An 18,884-nucleotide genomic window follows, 5' to 3' on the forward strand; every position below is an offset into this window, starting at 1 on the left:
AGGTATATCATTTCTTTGTGTGATATATTGTCATATAATCACATAGAATAAGGAAATGGATAGTCTGGGTTGCTGCATTGTTTCTGCAGCTGAGTCAGTGAGGTGGCAGAGGTGCAGTGGCTGAAATGGAGCAACTGGGGAATATATCTAAATAATCAGTGCCAATGCATTTATTTTCAGTTTATTTATATCTTATAGGTAAAACTTCTATTTGTAGGTGATAATTATTCTTTATTACAGCTCACCTGCTTTTATGCTGCACAGTTTGCCACATTCGGCAAGCAGGAGGTGATGCTTACACATGATTATAGGAACTGATGATGCACACACAACACATTGATAGTGTTTCTGTGTATTTTATTTCTGCAATAAAGTATAGAGAATTTAACATTTATTTGGAGTAACAAGTGCCTTAAGTGTCATTGTTTTCATTAATCAGTATTAATAAGGTTTTCATTAGTTGTCAAATTGAAATAACAAATGTGTGTAATAAGATTGACAAGGACAATAGCAAACCTTCTCGTAAATGAGAGCGCTGATATGTTAGCCTCATATATTTGCAACACTGAACTAAACTAGTAATGTGTTTTTGTTCCTTTGAAATTAAAAATTTATGTTCAAGGAGAGTTGTCATCTTCTTGTTGACGTACTTACCAATGAAATAGTATTAAAATCATGGACATTAAAGGCATCAAAGCACAGTATCAATATCATTTTATGTCATATTCACCTTCAGGTTAATTTACTATCTATGCAACTGTCTGCACCTACACTTCTAAAATTTGTCAATGTGTCCAATTCATCATCTATCCTGGTCCTGCTTTCAGTCTGAGTAGACTTTCTCACATAGACTCAAATTCATCAATGCGTTGTTTGGTGTTGCCCTGACGAATCTGACGTAGGGTCTTGTATTTGTCCCGGCCCGCCTTCACATTCTCAGCATGGATCAGGTCATTTGGGGTCTTTTTGCTCTCATCTACGGCTCCAGCCAGCTCGGAGCTCAGGAACTAAAAGAGAACGCAAACACACAGTGAATAAAATCCTCATACCTGAGATTCTTTAGGAGACTATTCAGAAGCCTTATCCCTCACTCCTGTACTCATCCCAATCCACATCTGAAAACACTCTATTGTCCATAGTTATTAAGTCCATTTTTGTGTTGAATCCTCTATGCAACATCATATCTTGTTTTGGCTGTGAGATAGAGACCAATTTTATTTTCGGTTGTGATAGGCCCTGGTCTGTATGAGATTCGCAACGTGAATGAAACCAGAAGAATGATAATGTACCTGCACCAATGTTTAATTATTCTGTGCACTGAATTATTAGTGAGATGCAATTTTTGGTGGCAATTAAGCTGCCAATTTCACAGCTAAGTCAAAACCTCTAAATGACTGTGTCAGCAGATGACACAGTTAATGTACCAAAACAATTTAATACAACAGCAACAAAGATGTGGTTTTCAAACCACAAATTGTATGAGGAGTGACAAGTGAGTGGCAGCCACCACAGCTGAGTGTCACTCAAGCATACTCTCCATACCTCATATTAAGCCTGGTATCTTCTGAATAAAACAGTTATTTTAAACACAATTTGTTGTCAGAGCCTGAAATTCTATGGAAACAAGACTAAGAGTCAATGGCCACACCAGTGACTCTGTGATGTTGAGTTTAGGGACAGCAGTGATTTGAAGTAAATTCTAATGTCAGCATGTTAACTTGTTCACAGTGATATTGCTAACATGTTGACAGTTCATATAGGCCCCCGCGTTAAGCATGTATTTGTTCATAAAGCATATATTGGGCAAATGGAAATTTCGATCTGATGATGGCACTAGATGAAATCTCAGGGGATCACCAAAGTCATTCAAATTTAACTCTCGGGACCCTGAACATCTGTAGCAAATTTCACAGCAATCCATCCAAAAGTTGTCAAGATATTTCTTTATGAACCACGAATATCAACCTCACAGTGGTGCTAAAATTCAGAGGATCCCCAAAGTCAGGTTTCATCCTTTGGGGACCATGAATGTCTGTAAAATTTTTCATGGTGATCAATTTTATAGTCCATGAGATATTTCAGACTGTAGTAGTGGATTAGCTGACAGACGGACCGACACTGTCATCCCTAAAGCCACACCACAGGTAAGCTACATGCTAACGTTAGCATGCTAACATGCTCACAGTTGAAGCCACACCACAGGTAAGCTACATGCTAACATTCATTAACATTCCCATTTGCTGTTGGGGAATGTCATACATTTTGTGATAAAAAACTGGTGCTGACGCTGGTGGAAAAGTTAAGGGATCACCAGAGTTATTACAATTCATCCTGAGGGGGACATGAATGTGCGTACCAAATTTCATGCCGATAACGTCCGACAGTTTAGAGACATTTAGTTTAAAATCAAAAATATCAAATGATGGTGGTGGAGGGAAGGGCAGTGGATCACCAGAGCTTCGGGATCTATCCCCTGGGTACCAAGAATATCAAAATAGAAAATGTCATGGCAAACCATTCTCTAGTTTTTAAGATATTTCAGTCTGGACCTACCAACCGCCATGGCTAAAAATATATTCACTCTTTATTTCAGGAGAGATGGTGTGTCTTAATATTAATTCAGTTTTGTCTCATTGGAGCTAGAGTAAGTTTCAATAGACACTCAGCATTCAGCTGTGGTGGTTCCTAATTTAAAGAACACATTATTCACTGAACCTTTACATTTAAATATTGAAGGCTTTTGGTGATTTGTTTGTCTGCACTCTTAAAAGCTCCAGGGCACCTCCTCCAGGAATGATCAACTCCAGCTGAACATGACCTCTGACCAAAAGGGATTAAGAGAGCAGCAAATCAATACAATAAGACATTTCCCTCTATCCACTTAACCTTACCTTGAGGTTTTTCTGCAGTCTCTGGTTCTTCTGGGCCTCTGTTACTCTTTCCTCCTCGCTGCGATCTCGGACCATGCCTGGAGAAGTCAGCTCAGCACTCGCCTCTGCACTGCTCTCATCCGTCTCGTCATGCTCATGCATGTGGGGGTGGACTGAATCCTGAATGTGGACACCCATGAGTTTAGTCTTCAGCTCGTCTTTGGTTCGCTCCAAATCAGCCTCCACCATCATCGCCTGTCAACACACATGACTTGTGAAGCACTGTGTTTGGATACTTCAGTGCAATTAGCCTACTAGAATTCATTCAGAATATGATGTGCACAATTTGAAATTTGGGGAACCTATTCTAACAAAATGATTTGTATGCCTGCACTGAGATACATTTATCCAGTTTTTGAAAACTAAAATCTAACTTGATGAACGTCTGTGAGGTCCTTTTACCCACTACAATTTTAGCTGTCCATTTAAGTGCTATCTAAAAAAGAATCTGTCCCCTATGTAATTAGCAAAATTGTTGTCCTCTGTGAATCAAGTGACTTGTCAGCATTGAGTGCAACAGTCTCCCATGCTCAATAGAAAATATAAATAAGGATAACGCTGCAGTATTACCTAACAAGAATGGCACTCAGTAGAGCCTGTAGCTGAGCCAAGCCAAAAAATTCCTACACAAGTGTGTCTAGCTCTAATAATAGAAGCATATAGTAAGACGGAAGTAGTCTGATGTATTTGTCATAAAACATAGTATTACAGTATTATAGTATTACATATTATAATTCCACCAAATTGTAGAAACTCAGATTTCAACAACATTAATATATCTGATTTTTAACATCAAGATCTATACACTATTTATTGACAAACTGATGAAAATGTCAAAAAATCCCTAATTTCCACATCAACATTTTTTGGGTTCTTCCCTGGGCCATGCCCCATCCCTCCATCAAGTTTGATGCAAATCAGTTCAGTACTTTCTGTGTAATCCTGGTGACAAACAAACAAACAAACAAACGACTAAACCAACCGACACGGGTGAAAACACAACCACCTTGCCGGAGGTACATGTGAAGACTACATGCAAGTCAAGCATAGTACTGCTTATTTGTATGAAAAGTTTTGTATACACTTTCGGGTACATTTTTTGCATACAATTTGCACATTTAATTGTTTGTTCTTGGCTTCATAGTAGGTGAGGTTTGTGAAATGTGACAATATATTGACACCCCCAAAAATCATACAATCACAATTTGAAAGTCTGGTGATTGTACTTGCCTGTGATTGATGCCTTGCTCCTATTTTACCTGGGCTTAACACTTAGTCGTGTCAGACATCCCTTTTGGCTCATGTTTGATTCATCCTTTACCTCTCTCATGGTTCTTTGATTAATTCTCACCCTTTTCTGCCACCTCTTTGCCTCCTCGTCCTTTTTCTTCTTGGCATCTTCTAGCTGGGAGATCTTAGAGGTAAGCTCTGCCAGCTCAGTGGCCTGTACACACACGCACACAAATGGGAAGAGAGTTAAGAGTGTTCCTGATATAAGGTCATTGTGCTCTGCCCGTGTGTGTGTCTGAGAGAATATATGTGTGTCTGTGTGGGCATGTACTGTATGTGTTCGTATGCAGCATCACGGCTCCAATTAATTTCTCATCAGTTCAAGCTGAAAATGTAAATCAATTTTTCTGGTAAAGGGTAAATATACTATCACGCAGAATTATTTATAGTATCATTTAATCACATCAATAAGTAGCTTTGGGGTCTTGCTCAATATATGTAAATGTACCATAATATCCTTGATAATCTGGACCCTACAGCAATGTTAATATATTCAAATGAAAATGTGTTGTGTATGAGTACCAAGCTTTCCTGGTTCTTGATCTGGGTTTCAGATTGATGGAGCAGGGCTGCCTTCGCTTCCACTGCAGCTCTGCGATCCTTGTCCAGGCGCTCCGCCTCCTCCTGAGCAATTGTCCTCTCTTTTTCCAGCTCAAGAGCCCTCCGAGTCTGCTCCTCCAGCTCTGGAATACACACGCACACGTGCGCACAAACATCCAACACACATATGCAGACATGCCCACATAGTATAAGCTTTAAAGATCCTGCATTCAAAAATATTTCAATATACTATGCCATTCATTTAATATTAAACAGCAATAATAAAACTCCAGTTGAGAAACATTTGTATTCAGAAAGTTGTCAGACCATCTTGAGCTCTCTTTGTCTGCTCTTCAATCTGTCTCAATCTCTCCATCAGCTCCATGGTCTCACGGGCAATCTTCTCTGTTTCCTTCTCAGCATTTTCTCGCTTTTTTTTCTCACTCTCAAGCAGAGCCCTGACAGGAGAATTGTGCATAAATACAATTCTGAAAAAACTATATCTCCTGACTGTTATTTCTAAAAGCAGAGAGAACACACTGTAAAGTGTTTTTTTTTTGTTGTTTTTTTTTTTTTAAAAGAGCCTTCATTACTTCCTTTTTTTCCTTACCTTTCCATCTGCCTCTTGTTCTTCTCCTCTCTGGCCTGAGCCTTCATCTGCTGCACCTCAATGGTGTCAGGTTTACGTCGGCGCATGTACAGGTCATGATTTCCCATACACAATGCAAGGATACGTTTGTTGATGCGAAGGCGAGGTACATAGAAAACAAAGTCCTGTAACACAAAAAATCACCAAGGGGTTTATTCATGACTCATGATCAACATCCCATCTGTTTTACATTTAGGCTTGAGTTTAAATAACCTGAAGGGATAGTTCAGGTTTGGAGGAATTTAATTATTTTTTTTCCCAAAACCTTTGGATGCTTTCCTTAAATCTGTGCATGCATTCAGAGGGCAAGTTGAACTGAGGGGCTAAACTCATGTTTGTGAATGGAATCAAATACCAGCTGCTCTCATTTCACTGCTCGCTGTAATTCATGCACTTGCTAAATTTTTCCTGTAACAAGGATGTAGGGCTTTCTGAGACCTCCTGTTTCTAGCTACAGTAAATAACTATGAATAGGCATATCTCTGAAAAAGTATTTGCAGGATCTTGCATGCAGTTGTAAAAATGTTTAGCTAATAATTGTTATTGCTAGGATAATTAGTACTAAGCATTTATCCCTAAGCATTGGGGAAGGAGTAGCTATTATTTAATCCCATCCACAAACACCCATACACGAGCTGAACCAAGGTAATCTCATAGTTCAACATACCAACAAACTGCACAGAGGGGCATCCAGTTTTGTCTGACTGTTGGTACGTAGGAAAAATAGCCACAAAATGAACTACTTTTTAATATGTCCTGGCAGCAGAAGAGCCATGTACTGTATTTCATGTAATGATATGCTTTATAGAAATGGTAGCAGCTGCAGATCACTATTGAGGATGACTAATAGCTATGTAATGGAATACCGGAGCCTTCTTGTCGATTGGCTTGATGACGAACTTCTTGTCATTGAAGGAAATGTTTCTGATCTCACTCCAGGGGAAGCCAATCTTTGGGGTCATCCTGTAAAATATTGGTATGGTTAACCGTTAGAGTATGGTCCACAGTAGAGCTAGTATAGCTTCTTTACACACAGTTGAAATATGGTTATGGCATGAAGGTGGTATAGTTGAGTGGTATCAAACTCACAATAACAACACACAACAAGTGTACCATTTTCATCGTCTTTATCTTGTATGTTCACATTCTAAAAGTTTCTACTTAGCGCTAAATACAAAATAAAGCTTGACTTGTAAATTGTGACTTACTTGTCCTTTTTGTCGTAGATATTGAGACCCAGGGCGTCCACTCCCAACCACAGCTCTGATCCTTTCTTGTTCTTGATGCTGAAGTAGTTGACCCCATACATCTCTAAATCCTGGGCTATCTTCAGGTACTCCACCATGGCGTCTTCTCTGTGGTGTGGAATAATTTAATGAGCTACAGAACACCTGCTTGCAAAAAAAATGTATTAATGACTTTTTTTTAAGTATATTGCTTCAGTACCTCAGCAGTCCCTTGTGCTCTTGATGCCACACTTGGATTCTTTCCTCCCACTGATTCTTATTCAGCTTGTGCTGCTCCAAAACCCTGGTTTTATCAGTGAAGAGGGCGTACCATTTAGAATTCAGACAATGAAAACTAGAATTAAGGCGACCTTTGGTTAACACTAATATGCACAGGACTCTACCTCTGTGGCAGCAGCTTCTCTCTTGTCAGGTATCCCGGTACGTGATAGTCTTTCCTGTAGTCTCCATGTTTGACCTGAACTGCATATGAGGCCAAGAGCACTGCAGTCTCAGGTGGACAGTAAATGTCATCATTTAGGATGCCCTCTTTTACCTTTTTTACCACAGAAAAAAGACAGAAAGACATGATACATGAATCCCGTACATTTTATAATGTTGTCTTATGTAAGTGTATCATAGTCATAGTGTTAATGTGATTCACAGAGAGAGAAACCCTATATGTTCTGGCAGTGATGGAAAGTAATTAAGTACATGTTGTACAACTACAATTTTGAAGTAGTTGTACTTTACTTGCATATTTCCATTTTATGCTAATTTGTACAATACTCCACTACATTTCAGAGGGATAATTGTATTTTCAACTCCACATTTATTTGAAAGCTGTTGTTACTTTTAAGACGAAGATTTTACACAATGGATAATATAACAAGTTTTTTAAAAAACAACATTGTTAAACATTAAACTAGTGGTTTCACAACCTTTTTGGCTTCTGATGTCTTACAAAAAGCAGTGTGTGGTTGGGGGTGTCACATTTCAGATGTCTAAGAGTTGCTAACAGCTCGATCAAATAGTGATTTTTCCCTCTGAACTTCTCACATGGTTTCATTTCAATAAATGTTCAAATGATCCAATGTCTCAAAGATGAGAAAAAAAGTCTAAAGGCTGAAAATACATTTGTTTTTTCTTCTTTCCTCTCATTAATCACCTCACGACCCCTCAGATTTATCTGATGACCCTGTATATAAAACTGCATATAAAGAATTACAAACTAGCTCCACCTGCAGCAGCTAACATGCTGCTGACACACTGATGCTTCAGTATTAATCATTCAATGATGTCATAATTTTTACATTGTTGTATTGATACTGTGTTCTGGTGTTTATTTCATGCACCTAGATTCATTTTTTGTGAGCATGTACTTGCTCCCTTATGGAAAACCCACAAGGGTTAACATTATCCGTGTGACTCATTGGGGAACTCTCACTGGTCGTTAAGATAGGTTTAAATATTTTGTTTTGATTGAGATTACTTACTTGTCATTGCATCCTAAGGGTACCACACTTGTATAACACAGCATTATTTACACTGTGATATCCACGTTTGTCCAAACTACATTTTGCATTTGTGTCTAAATAATTGCTGTTGTTGCATCAACTTTAAGTCCCTTTCTGCATACATGGTTAAATTTAAGAATGTGGATTGTGTGCATGGCATAAAAACAAAACAATGCTACAATCTCATTCAGACGGTTAATGAAATGAATGATTAGCAAAGTCCGTCATTACAACCTCATGTTTCACAGGTGCAAAATTACAGCATGATTCCCTTTAAAAACATCAGTATTCATGTGCACTCATGTCCAACCTGCAGAAAGAAGAGGCGCTGCGTTGCCTCTTGGATCAGTTCATCAGCGACATCCTCAGGGTAAAACTTGGCCCTGAACTTAATCAACAAAGGGTTGTCCCTTTTCACATCCTGGGCTGTCACCTGGGATTGGCCCCCCCCCACAGCAGCGGGATGCCAGAATGAAGACAAGGGTACTAATTAGCCTCAATGGGGTAATGTAGTAACATCACCAGAAAAATATTAACGATAACATCGTCATTTATATCAGGTATATGAGGTTCTGTGTGTAAAGTTGAGACACAAACTTTCTCCTCACCCTCTTGTTGAGCTTGAGCCAGGTGGAGAAGCCTTTGCTGTCCTGATACTGGAGGCCAAAGAACCAGGTTTCCCTCAGTCCGATTGTCTTCACTATCTAAACATAGCAAGTAGTACATGAGCATATTTTTTCCTGCCAAAGTTCCTGTCTGATTGTATGGCACAGTGTGTACCTGGTCAAAAAGCTGTTTGCCAGTTGTGCTGGGCAGGATGGCAAACTCCAGCTCAGCGTCCATGGTCGTAACACGAACATTTATCTGCCAGAGAAAACACGCACACAGGAGGATATACAGGAGATACGGGAGGAAGAGATCCCCGCTGTTCAATCATCTGTGCCACTGGAGAAGCATCAAGGAGCATGCAGAGCAACAACTGAGTGAGAAAGAGCACTACTAATTCTGTAATAACTTTGGTTGTTCTTTGAAACAATTTGTTGTTGTTTTTTTGTTTTTTTTGATAGCAAAATGACCAAAAAGATGAGGTTCCTTACATTCTTCTGTTCAACCAGGAGCATCCAATCGCAAGAGGTTGGTGGGGACTACAATCAAAAAATGAAGCCCACAGTATATTTTAGATTTATCTGAGAACATGGAGTTCATTCCATGATGCATAAGTATTAACGAAAGGGTGTAATCAATGGACCCATTTAACGTTAATCTTGCATAATAGTATCAAACCATATACAGTAGATATTTGCAACTTTTGGCACAGACTGGCTTGTAAAAAAACGAAAAAAGCAGCATAGATGACAAATTTTTCACTCCACTCCTCATAACCTTTTCCGAGATTTAATGAGCAAGGCAGCCTTCCATCAGTGCCCATAATAATAACAACAATAATAATAATAACACTAATCATAATAATGTGCTGGCAGTTGTAAGCATTGCTCAACAGACTGTTTCAGTGAATATTTATGAGAACAAGCAGAGAAAGCTTAACTTTATGTTTTGTTTATGTAGATAATATGACAACACTACAATAAATCCAGGAACACAAACACAACAAATCAGAAACATCTGGCAACTGCATATGATCATCATATGTTTTTCTCTGAAAAAAAAACAAACACATTTTTGGACTAATGCCTTCTTGCAGCCCTTACATTACAGAGTAGGTTCATAGCCAAACCACTACAGCTGCAATTTAAACATTTCAACCAAACATGAAACACAGTGAAAATGAAGCTATAAACAATGAAAGATAGCTACTTACAGTTGACATTTGTATTTTTTTAATCTCTAGTCGAAATACTTCTTCAGAGAGGTACTTGTAGAAACCTTTTCTCTGCGGAGTCATATGAAACTGCTTGCAATACCTACAAGGATTAAACTGAATGAGAATGGACCATTGTATTGTTCCCAAGTACTTCTCTCTTAGTTAATCCAATGGCAACCTGAGGCCCACGTACTTTAGACAGACAGCCTTCTTTTTCAGTAACCACTTTTCCTCTTACATTGATTAGGTTTTGATAGTAACTCATTCAGTGAGGACCTAGACATGGTCTTTGTCTCCCCAAACCTATTCATAGAAGGGCAGAAATCAACAGTTACTCAGCAGCAACCGATGTTCCAGTATCAGTGAAGGTGCCAGCACATTCTGCTAATCATATAATCCTTCCAGTTAATATTTTAACAATATGTTGTTATGGCACACACTAATTTTGCGGTTGGTGTGGAGGTGTGTTTGGTTGTATGCTTGTCAATAACTGCTCATATTGTACACAAGAGAGTGTTTATGGTCTCTAACAAAGGCTTTAACCAGCATTTTGCTCAAGAAACCCTCCCCCACCCCTGCAGATAATTATGTTTTGCAATAAAAGTTATGTATTGCTTAGAAGGCAAATTCAAAGACAGACTCTATAACAAATTATAATCTTCAGGTCTCCAAATTCCCAGGAAAACATACTAAAGATATGACCTCCATGCAGTGGTGGAGCATTACTATGTAGATTTTCTCAATAACAGTACTTATAGTACTTCTATAATTATGAGGTACTTGCACTTTACTTGAGCACTGCTATCATACTTCGTCTACTTTGATATTTCAGATATAAGTATCAGACTTTTTAATCCACTATACGTATTATAGAAAAGTAGTCATTGGTTACATTTACATAGAACATAGATTAATGTTTTGCATAAAAACTGGGGCATCAGCTTATGAAATACAATCCACTCTTATAGAATAAACAACTCAAAACTATGTAAAATAGTTAAATTAGCTCCACCTCAAGCTACATTAAAATGCTGCTTGGTAGAAACAGGTTATGACAATAATAATAATAATAATAATAATAATCTATTACTATATTATACACTGACAAAGACTATGAATGTAGTTCTTTTACCTAGAGTATTTCTTCCTTCAGGTAGGCTTATTGCTGCTTTCAATTAAGTAATATTTTTTCCATCACAAGCTACAGCCCTGATAGCTAACATAATAATTAGAGAGGAACTTACTCCATACTTTCCCTTGAGATGAGCATGATATATTTTCAGTTTCCCCTCTTTCCCCCTTCACTATTCAGTATTTTCAATCAAGTATTATTCATTAATTTACTAAATGTAACATTTAATGTAATTGTTGGAGTGAAGTTGTTTCAATCACGGTGTAAAAGATAGTTTACGGGACAGTGGATACCAGTTGACTCACAGGTTGTGTGTGGGGCAGAGTGCGTGGTACTACTCACTACACGTAGCCACGGTTTCACATTGCGGGCGCGTGCTCGTGTGCGCGTTCACCCGGGCTATTGTGTTTTTATCAACAAGGAGACCACCGTGGCCTTACGGGTAACAGAGCCAGCCAGCTGAAAGACAAGGGACCGCTAAACCATGGCGGACGAACAAGAAATAATGTGCAAATTAGAAAATATCTTGGAAATACGGTAAGACTTGGTCGTGGAATGAAATCAGTGGTTGCCAGATGTTTGACACCGACTGTGTACATTATGTTAGCTAACGTTAGCCGGCCAAGAATAAGCCCCAGGCTTCGCTTTTGTTGCTGAGCTAGCTAACATTAGCCGGTCTGCTGTGAACCCTTTCAATAGGTTTTTGCTCCTCTTGTGTAACGTTAGCTTGTCTCCGACAGGCTTACCAGACAATTGCTACAGGTTAAATAACAGATGAATACACACGAGCTGTAGATAGGGTGCATGTTCGTTTCAAAGACATATCAACAATCCAGATGTGTATCAACAAAATGCCAGATGTGCGCTGCCAATAATTGCTGTGGGTAAGCTAACTACTTAGCTACAGGCTTAGCGGTCTGTCAATAATTCACTTCACGGTGGCAGAATGGTGTTTATTTACCATTGTGTCTTCTTTGCAACAATTGATAACAAAGTAAGAGAACAGATTAGTTCACGGCTGGAGTAATTGGGCAATCCGCTTGACATTAATGCAGAACATCTATTAGGTTTATACTAAATTTGCACAAATTGTAAGCAATGCATATATGATGGAAAAGAATGTGTGTTGGTTTAAATTTTGTTGTTTTTGTGAAAAAAATCTCTTATTCGCATCTGTGTGAAAGATTATCTGACAGCTGCTGTCTCTTGTCTGTGCCACTCGCTTCAGGAACAAGACTATCCAGATGCAAAAAATCAAGTCTCGTCTGAAGATTGAGTTTGAGGCTCTGGAGTCCGAGGAGAAACATCTCAAAGAGTACAAACAGGAGATGGATCTCCTTCTACAAGAGAAAATGGCACACGTGGAGGAGCTGCGGCTCATCCATGCAGATATCAATGTGGTGAGTGAGTGCTACACAGAGAAAAGAAGCCTCTATAGAGGAAGTGTGACTGAAATCTCAGTTCAGCTTTAAGATGAGTACAATTCAGCAATGGTATTGACAATAGAAATGTTTGACCAACAATAAATAATAAAGATATTGTGGATTCAATTTCAGTGCCAGTAATATTATCAGTGTTAAATACACAATGTCTAGGCAAACACAAATAGTTTATCCTGAGCATATTTCATGTACATTTCTCAAATATCTAATCCTGTCCTTTCAGATGGAGAGCACCATCAAGCAGTCGGAGAATGACCTGAATAAGCTGCTAGAAACAACTCGCCGCCTGCATGATGAGTACAAACCTCTGAAGGAGCATGTTGATGCCCTCAGGATGACTTTAGGTCTACACAGACTCCCTAACCTCAATGAAGAAGAGGAGAAGCTCTCCTTAGAGTAAGTATACATACACATAAACAAACTCACACACAAAAAGCATGCAAGGCACACTGAAGTTCTTTTGAACAGATGTTGCTTGATGCAGTTGACAGACATGTTTTATGTCATCTTTAGGTTTCATGAAAGTTTCTTATTAACATAGGTTACAGGTTTTCAAAGCCATTTTTGACGCATGTTGTACATCAGAATACCTATAAAAGTATTTTTGACTACATATTAAAGGTAACTTTCAACATGTGTATGATACGCTTAAGCATGCAATGAACAGTTTTCATTTTAACTTTATAACTTCATTGCTTCACGTCATTCACAAACACAAAATAAAGTAAATGTAAAATACTGTCTTTATGGCACATCTTCAGTGTAACCACACAGATTCTCCTATATAAAGTATGACACAAAGACAACAGAAGCTCACTTCCAGTGCAAAGGGAAAGGGGAAAATATAGCAGCTAGTTGACTATATAAATATTAATTGGTCACAGTCAAGGTACATTTGATTTGCATGCCTCACAGAGTGATTGCCGCAACAGATGACATTTCAGTGCGCATCATCATAGTGTTGCAGAACAGAATGTGATGCTTGAAGTACTATGAACAAGCATTAGAGACAAGTATCTTCATATTGAAATTGTGTACTGTGCAAAGTCTAAAGTCAATCAGCTCACAGGGACATAATAAGTACTTTTGTTGATATTGTGTAATTATACATGACAGTGCAGATAAATGTAGCATAAAGTATACAAAGAAAAATTATCCAAGAATTGAGCTTTGTGGCACACCACAGAATTACGAGGCGGCTGCCCTCTGTCAAATTTTGTGCCGTCTCCAGCTCTCGACAAAACTCCCGAAAGGGTGTCTTCATGAAAACCGAAAACAAGTGTTTCAATCAGTTGAATTCTGTAATTTGGAACTGCAGTTGTGGCATGACACCAATGTGGTGGCACTGTAACTGCCAAGAGGAAGAATAGAGATGCAACTTTCCTCAAATTAAGTAAGAACTAAACTACAACGTGTCCCTACAGCAGGAATGTGTCAGGTGGTGCTACCCTGATATTTAGTGGTTCAAACTGGTTATTATTTTGTATCCAAGCATCTCCCGTTTCTTAAAAAGGTTTCCTAAGTAAACGTTACATTCCCATCCGCAATCATGAGGGCAAGTGAAACAATTACAGGCATTTAACAAGTAATAATTCATGTTACTGACGAGATATGTAAATTTAAATTTAACCACAAGAAGTGGAAGGGAGCAGTGATGAAGAAGATCAGACAGGACAAGGTGTCAAGGCAAGGGTGTGAAGTCATTAGGACTGTTAAACACAAAGCTGACATTTACATGATTTTAATGTCACTTTCTATTCACTTTCGTTCATCTTCCCCAAAGACATTTTAAGCTACCTGAATTGTAGTGTTTTGTAAATACTTAAAAAGTAGATTAAAGCAGACAAATCTTCCAAAAGAGCAAGCTAAATAGTCAGTTTAAAAACTGAATCTGTACTGCAAACAGAAAGTACAATAGCCATTTGACACACCATCATTGTGGATATTTAAGAGATAAGATATTAAGTTGGGGGCATGAGTTAATCCTTGTCTTGTTGTTATACATTTCCAGGAAGAAATTGAGCAGATTTCTGAGTTAACCTGAAAATGAAAATGCAGTTTGACCAATGTAGTGTAACATTGTGCAATAGTAAATGTGTAATCAAAGCATGCATATAAATAGCTACAGTTAATAGTTTTCCTGACAGTCATGTTGGGTGGTGAGGGATAGTACATGTTACAGCAGTCACATACGCTAGTGGCTGGTTTAGCTGCGTAACCAAAATCTTGGAATGTCGCCGTGGCAATGACGGGATGGTTGTAGGTCATGAGAATCTGGGACTACTGCCTAGTAGAGATGTCTATGCTCCGATCAGACTGCTCAGATGTCAAAGGCAAATTGTAGTTCCCTGCCCTCTTGTCAGTGTGTCGTAGTCTTTTTGTGAGGATGGGAAGTGCAGATAACAGGGTGGAGCTTATTCTCAAGTCACTGCTAGATGGAGCGAAGCTGAAGTGTGATGGAGAACTTAAACTTGATGCAGTTTGGTTATGAGACAGATACTTCCCTACATTGAGGGAATATCCTTTGAGTGGGAGATAATCTTACTGTGTGGCCGTCAGTGGTCTGAAAAACCGGAATGGTTTGTCTGATTTTATTATTTAGTCTCTGATCTTTATGGGATGTTGGCCAGATGTCCATGGCCCTTGTAAAATCTCTGGAATATCTCAAGCAAGTGGGACATTGTTTCTTGAAAGTTATGTTTGATGCACCATACACATTTCAATCACTTCCATTGTACTGGTGGTGGCAACAGAAGCAGCAAATATCTTAAAACATTGACCTATTAAATCAACACTACAATGTCTGTGAGACTAGGTACCATGAGGAGTAAATGGAAAAATAGCAGTAGAAGTACTTATCAAAAACTCTGCATGTTTAAAAAAATATTTTTTCCTTATGTAATGTTAGAGTCTCAGTAGCTAATTTTACATTCTTTAACATGTCTAGGTGGTAACATTGAGGACCTTTTGAATATTTTAAAGCTTAAAGACAAGTTTTCTGATAGGGGTTCTCTTGATGAGACATGTGTGTCTGCCTATTCAGAAATTCAGATCAAACTAACTTTCCCCTTTGTCCAAATTCTCTGGCTCCAGAAACTGACAAAGATGCTGTTATCCACCACATTGCTGGCACACAGAGAGGGCTGGCAGGTAGACTCCGAGCTCACGAACGGCTCTCTGACGAGCGTCAATAGTGGATGATTGCACAGTTCACTATAGAGCAAATCTTAGTAGTTTGTGCTACAATATGAAAGTGAGGTTGATCCCAGTGGTGGATTAGGAGAGTCAGGTATCCCAAGTGTTAGCTTTTGTTAATTTCATCATGCACGTTTTGATTTGTAGGAGAGTTAAATAGAGAAAGAGAAACACCCAGTGAATGACTCTTTCAAGCTCTAAATACAGAGCAGTGTGCAACTGGCCAGGAGCCTTTTTGACGAGTGACTGGGTTATTTATGGGGGAGGGGTGTAAGAGGGCCAAGGGTCATGTTCATGTTTTCAAGTGTATGTTAGGACAGTTATAGAGAAATCCTTTTTATCTGAGATTATTTTCTTCTATTGTACATTGTGCTAAAATACAGAAATGATTCTAACAGTAGTTGATGTCTTAGTCACAGGTATGGCTGTAAAGACATGACATCCCTGCTCACTTTTGGAATTTTTTTCCAACTCAGAAGTGCTTAGGGGATTTTAAAAAATGAATTTTAACTTCTCATTTTTGTTGGGTAGGATGTTGTATGTACTGCAAATTTCCTTAATGAATAAATAGTGGCATAACAATTCTCCAAACTAATTAAAATTTTTTTTTATCTTAACACAATTAGTTTTTGTTACATTAGTGAAGTTACGAGAGGTCAACAGCTGCAGCAGTGGCAGTGGGTCAGGGCTGGGGTATCTTGGTTCCCTTATCCGTATCGCTATATAAGATTGTGGTTTCGTTCACGGTTTTAGAATCGTTTCACCCATAAAAATTAAGAGCTTTAGTTTTGAGGCAGAGTGCTGAAACACTGCTGCTCTGCAAGCTGACAGCATTGTTGGCAGGCTGACTTCTCAGGCTTTGTGCTGTGTGGAAGCTTGGATGAGTTCATTTCTGACCAGGTGGTAGTTATCTCCCTTTGCCTTCATGGTGGCATGCTCCTCGAATGTTCCCTGAGTTTACGAGATAGTCAGAAAGTTGTGGCTTGTCCACTGTTGTTCTTCAGTGGTTTTTCTTTGAGGACAGAACTCATCACAGAGAGAGCTTTATGATGGTGTGTGGGGAGATGTTAAAACTATCACTCACATTTTGCTGCCAGCAAAGTCATTCTAGAGTCATTTTACGTAATAGTAATAGTGCCTACTGCAATTGTATTACAAGGTGTGATGGAACAACTTTGGAGAAAATTAAGTCACACCTCACAGGCCTGTGGAGTGTTAGGTACATTTTAAGCTACTCAGCGAGAGTGATACATCAGCACAAAACAGAGCACTCTACACCTCAGTAATAGCAAAAAGAAAAAAAAATCCCAACTGAAATACTAACTTATATGAAAACAAGAATGATATATCATCTGTATCAAATAAACTTCTATTAACCATGAATTATTGTAATGAGTGTGGTAATGTAGTGCTTGTAAATAGGCTTTGATACAGGAAATACAACCTATTAAATTTGTCCTGGGAATGCTCAAAGTTCTTCTCTATCATAAACCTATTTTGAGAGAAACCAGAGAGCGTAATGAAATGGGATATCACTTTTTTTTTTTTTTTTTGAAAATGGGCCAGTCAGGCATAAAGTCCAAGGCCAAATTTCTTTCCCAGCCCTCTCCTGCCCACACACACACAGAGACACACTCGCATGCATGCAGACAAACACTCTCACAATGACTGTACTTTTGCTCACAGTTGAACGTAAAAAGAAGATATCAGCTCAACTATTATTTTCTCCAATTCCATCCCTCCATACACAGCATAGATAAGCTCTAAATAAGAATCGCATCTAGCCGGGTTCTTCTCTTTCTTTTCTTTCAACAGTTACTTCGAGAAGCAGAAAGCCGAGTGGCAGAAGGAGCCACATGAGCCCGCCATCCCAGAATCCCTTGCTGCTGCTGCAGCGGCAGCACAGCAGCTTCAGGTGTCCAGGAAGCAAGATGCCCGCCAGACAGCAACCTTCAGACAGCAACCCCCACCTATGAAGGTATTACTCCTGTTGACCTTAACTACCTTCAATAGGGATGTAAAAGTAAATTCTTTTTTTAATAGTCAGTGGATGGTCTGAGCTATTAAAAGCAGCCATTTTAGGCGTAAGTCACAGCTGATTAAGCTGCACTTTGGATAATTTCTTTCCTAATAATAAAAGGCACTGTGAATTTCCAAGATGTAATTGGCTCTGAACTGTGCTATACATGGAGAAAATGGTAAGAAAACAAACAACCCTAGATGTAAATGAATAAAAGGCTAGGCATTGTCAGGTACCACCAGACTAAGTTCCTTGCTTATCTCTACAAGACAACAAAAACATCATGTGAAGTAACTGTTCTGAAATTTCCTCCCCTCTCTCCAGGCTTGCCTGTCCTGCCATCAGCAAATTCATCGTAATGCTCCCATCTGCCCATTGTGCAAAGCCAAGAGCCGCTCCCGCAACCCAAAGAAGCCCAAAAGGAAGCCAGATGAGTAGATCCTACTCCACCTTCAGCTTCAGTAGGGTTTAAAGGGAACTGGTCCAATACACTGATTGAAGATAAACCATGTACATAACAGTATATGGTTGAAATAACAGATCTGTGCTTCATTCAGTCCCCACTTTAATAGTAACTTGTTAAATAATCTGTCAACAATTGATCAAGGATCCAATAATGTCATTCTGTTGTTTGTTTTTATTAGTGCTTTGGATGTGTTTATATGTAACTGTATGACTTCCATAGTAGGTTTACTAGCCCCTAAACATTGTAACTGCAATAATGCAAAAAGGGAACTTGATAAAATGTCCAAATAACTTTGCCCACCTTGCTATTGTTTATTGCCTTAGATATTGTACTGTGTTTCCTAATTTTTTAATGCATGCGCGCTTCCATGACTGTCTGTTGTGTATTATTTGTGCCGATATAAAATTGAATAGTTTTAATTGCGAAGTTAAATGAAACACAATGTTGTTTTAATGTTTACAGTGTTCAAGTGACCACAAACTGGACAAAAAAGGCCAGACTCACTTGCTTTGGATAGTGTTGTGTTTAACTTTAATACAGTGATAAGAAAATAAATGGCTGTTTTGTACTGACTTTGTTACCATGTTCTTCTTTTGTGCTCAGAACAAAGGCTACACCCTTGTTCTAGTGGTGTGAAGGTAAACATCAACAGCTG

At 38.7% G+C, this 18,884-nt stretch overlaps 2 protein-coding genes across 4 annotated transcripts; one reads left to right on the forward strand and one right to left on the reverse strand.

The window, feature by feature from the left end:
- Positions 1-73: 73 nt before the first annotated feature.
- Positions 74-10,089, reverse strand: LOC111226581 (moesin-like). 3 transcript variants are annotated; one of them, XM_022751807.1, is made up of 14 exons: positions 9,972-10,089; positions 8,933-9,016; positions 8,761-8,856; positions 8,463-8,585; positions 7,040-7,191; positions 6,856-6,939; positions 6,618-6,764; positions 6,276-6,372; positions 5,371-5,534; positions 5,088-5,218; positions 4,743-4,903; positions 4,282-4,374; positions 2,892-3,050; positions 74-1,007 (listed from the first exon to the last, which is right to left on the reverse strand). In XM_022751807.1, exons 1-14 carry the CDS (start codon positions 10,053-10,055, stop codon positions 843-845), a joined length of 1,740 nt encoding a protein of 579 aa, XP_022607528.1. In that variant the 5' UTR covers positions 10,056-10,089; the 3' UTR covers positions 74-842. The 3 variants fall into 3 exon arrangements, with proteins under 3 accessions (XP_022607528.1, XP_022607526.1, XP_022607527.1); XM_022751805.1 differs by having other exon boundaries at positions 2,892-3,125; XM_022751806.1 differs by lacking the exon at positions 9,972-10,089 and adding an exon at positions 9,250-9,287 and having other exon boundaries at positions 2,892-3,125.
- A 1,407-nt stretch (positions 10,090-11,496) lies between these two features.
- On the forward strand, positions 11,497-18,776 carry zc4h2 (zinc finger C4H2-type containing). Its single transcript, XM_022752111.1, has 5 exons — positions 11,497-11,643; positions 12,335-12,506; positions 12,772-12,944; positions 17,559-17,721; positions 18,088-18,776. Exons 1-5 carry the CDS (start codon positions 11,591-11,593, stop codon positions 18,199-18,201), a joined length of 675 nt encoding a protein of 224 aa, XP_022607832.1. The 5' UTR covers positions 11,497-11,590; the 3' UTR covers positions 18,202-18,776.
- The last annotated feature ends 108 nt before the right edge of the window (positions 18,777-18,884 follow it).

Source organism: Seriola dumerili, unplaced genomic scaffold (genome assembly GCF_002260705.1).
Source record: "Seriola dumerili isolate Sdu_G_001 unplaced genomic scaffold, Sdu_1.0 BDQW01000161.1, whole genome shotgun sequence".
Classification (NCBI taxonomy): domain Eukaryota; kingdom Metazoa; phylum Chordata; class Actinopteri; order Carangiformes; family Carangidae; genus Seriola; species Seriola dumerili.

Coding starts and splice junctions, on each gene's coding strand:
- LOC111226581 (XM_022751805.1), bottom strand. CDS start 10,055: ATGACTCCGCAGAGAAAAGGTTTCTACAAGTACCTCTCTGAAGAAGTA. Junction 8,857..8,932: donor GCAAACAGCTTTTTGACCAG/GTACACACTGTG, acceptor TGCTATGTTTAG/ATAGTGAAGACAATCGGACT. Junction 6,940..7,039: donor GAGAAGCTGCTGCCACAGAG/GTAGAGTCCTGT, acceptor TGATAAAACCAG/GGTTTTGGAGCAGCACAAGC.
- zc4h2 (XM_022752111.1), top strand. CDS start 11,591: ATGGCGGACGAACAAGAAATAATGTGCAAATTAGAAAATATCTTGGAA. Junction 11,644..12,334: donor GAAAATATCTTGGAAATACG/GTAAGACTTGGT, acceptor CACTCGCTTCAG/GAACAAGACTATCCAGATGC. Junction 12,945..17,558: donor GAGGAGAAGCTCTCCTTAGA/GTAAGTATACAT, acceptor TTCTTTCAACAG/TTACTTCGAGAAGCAGAAAG.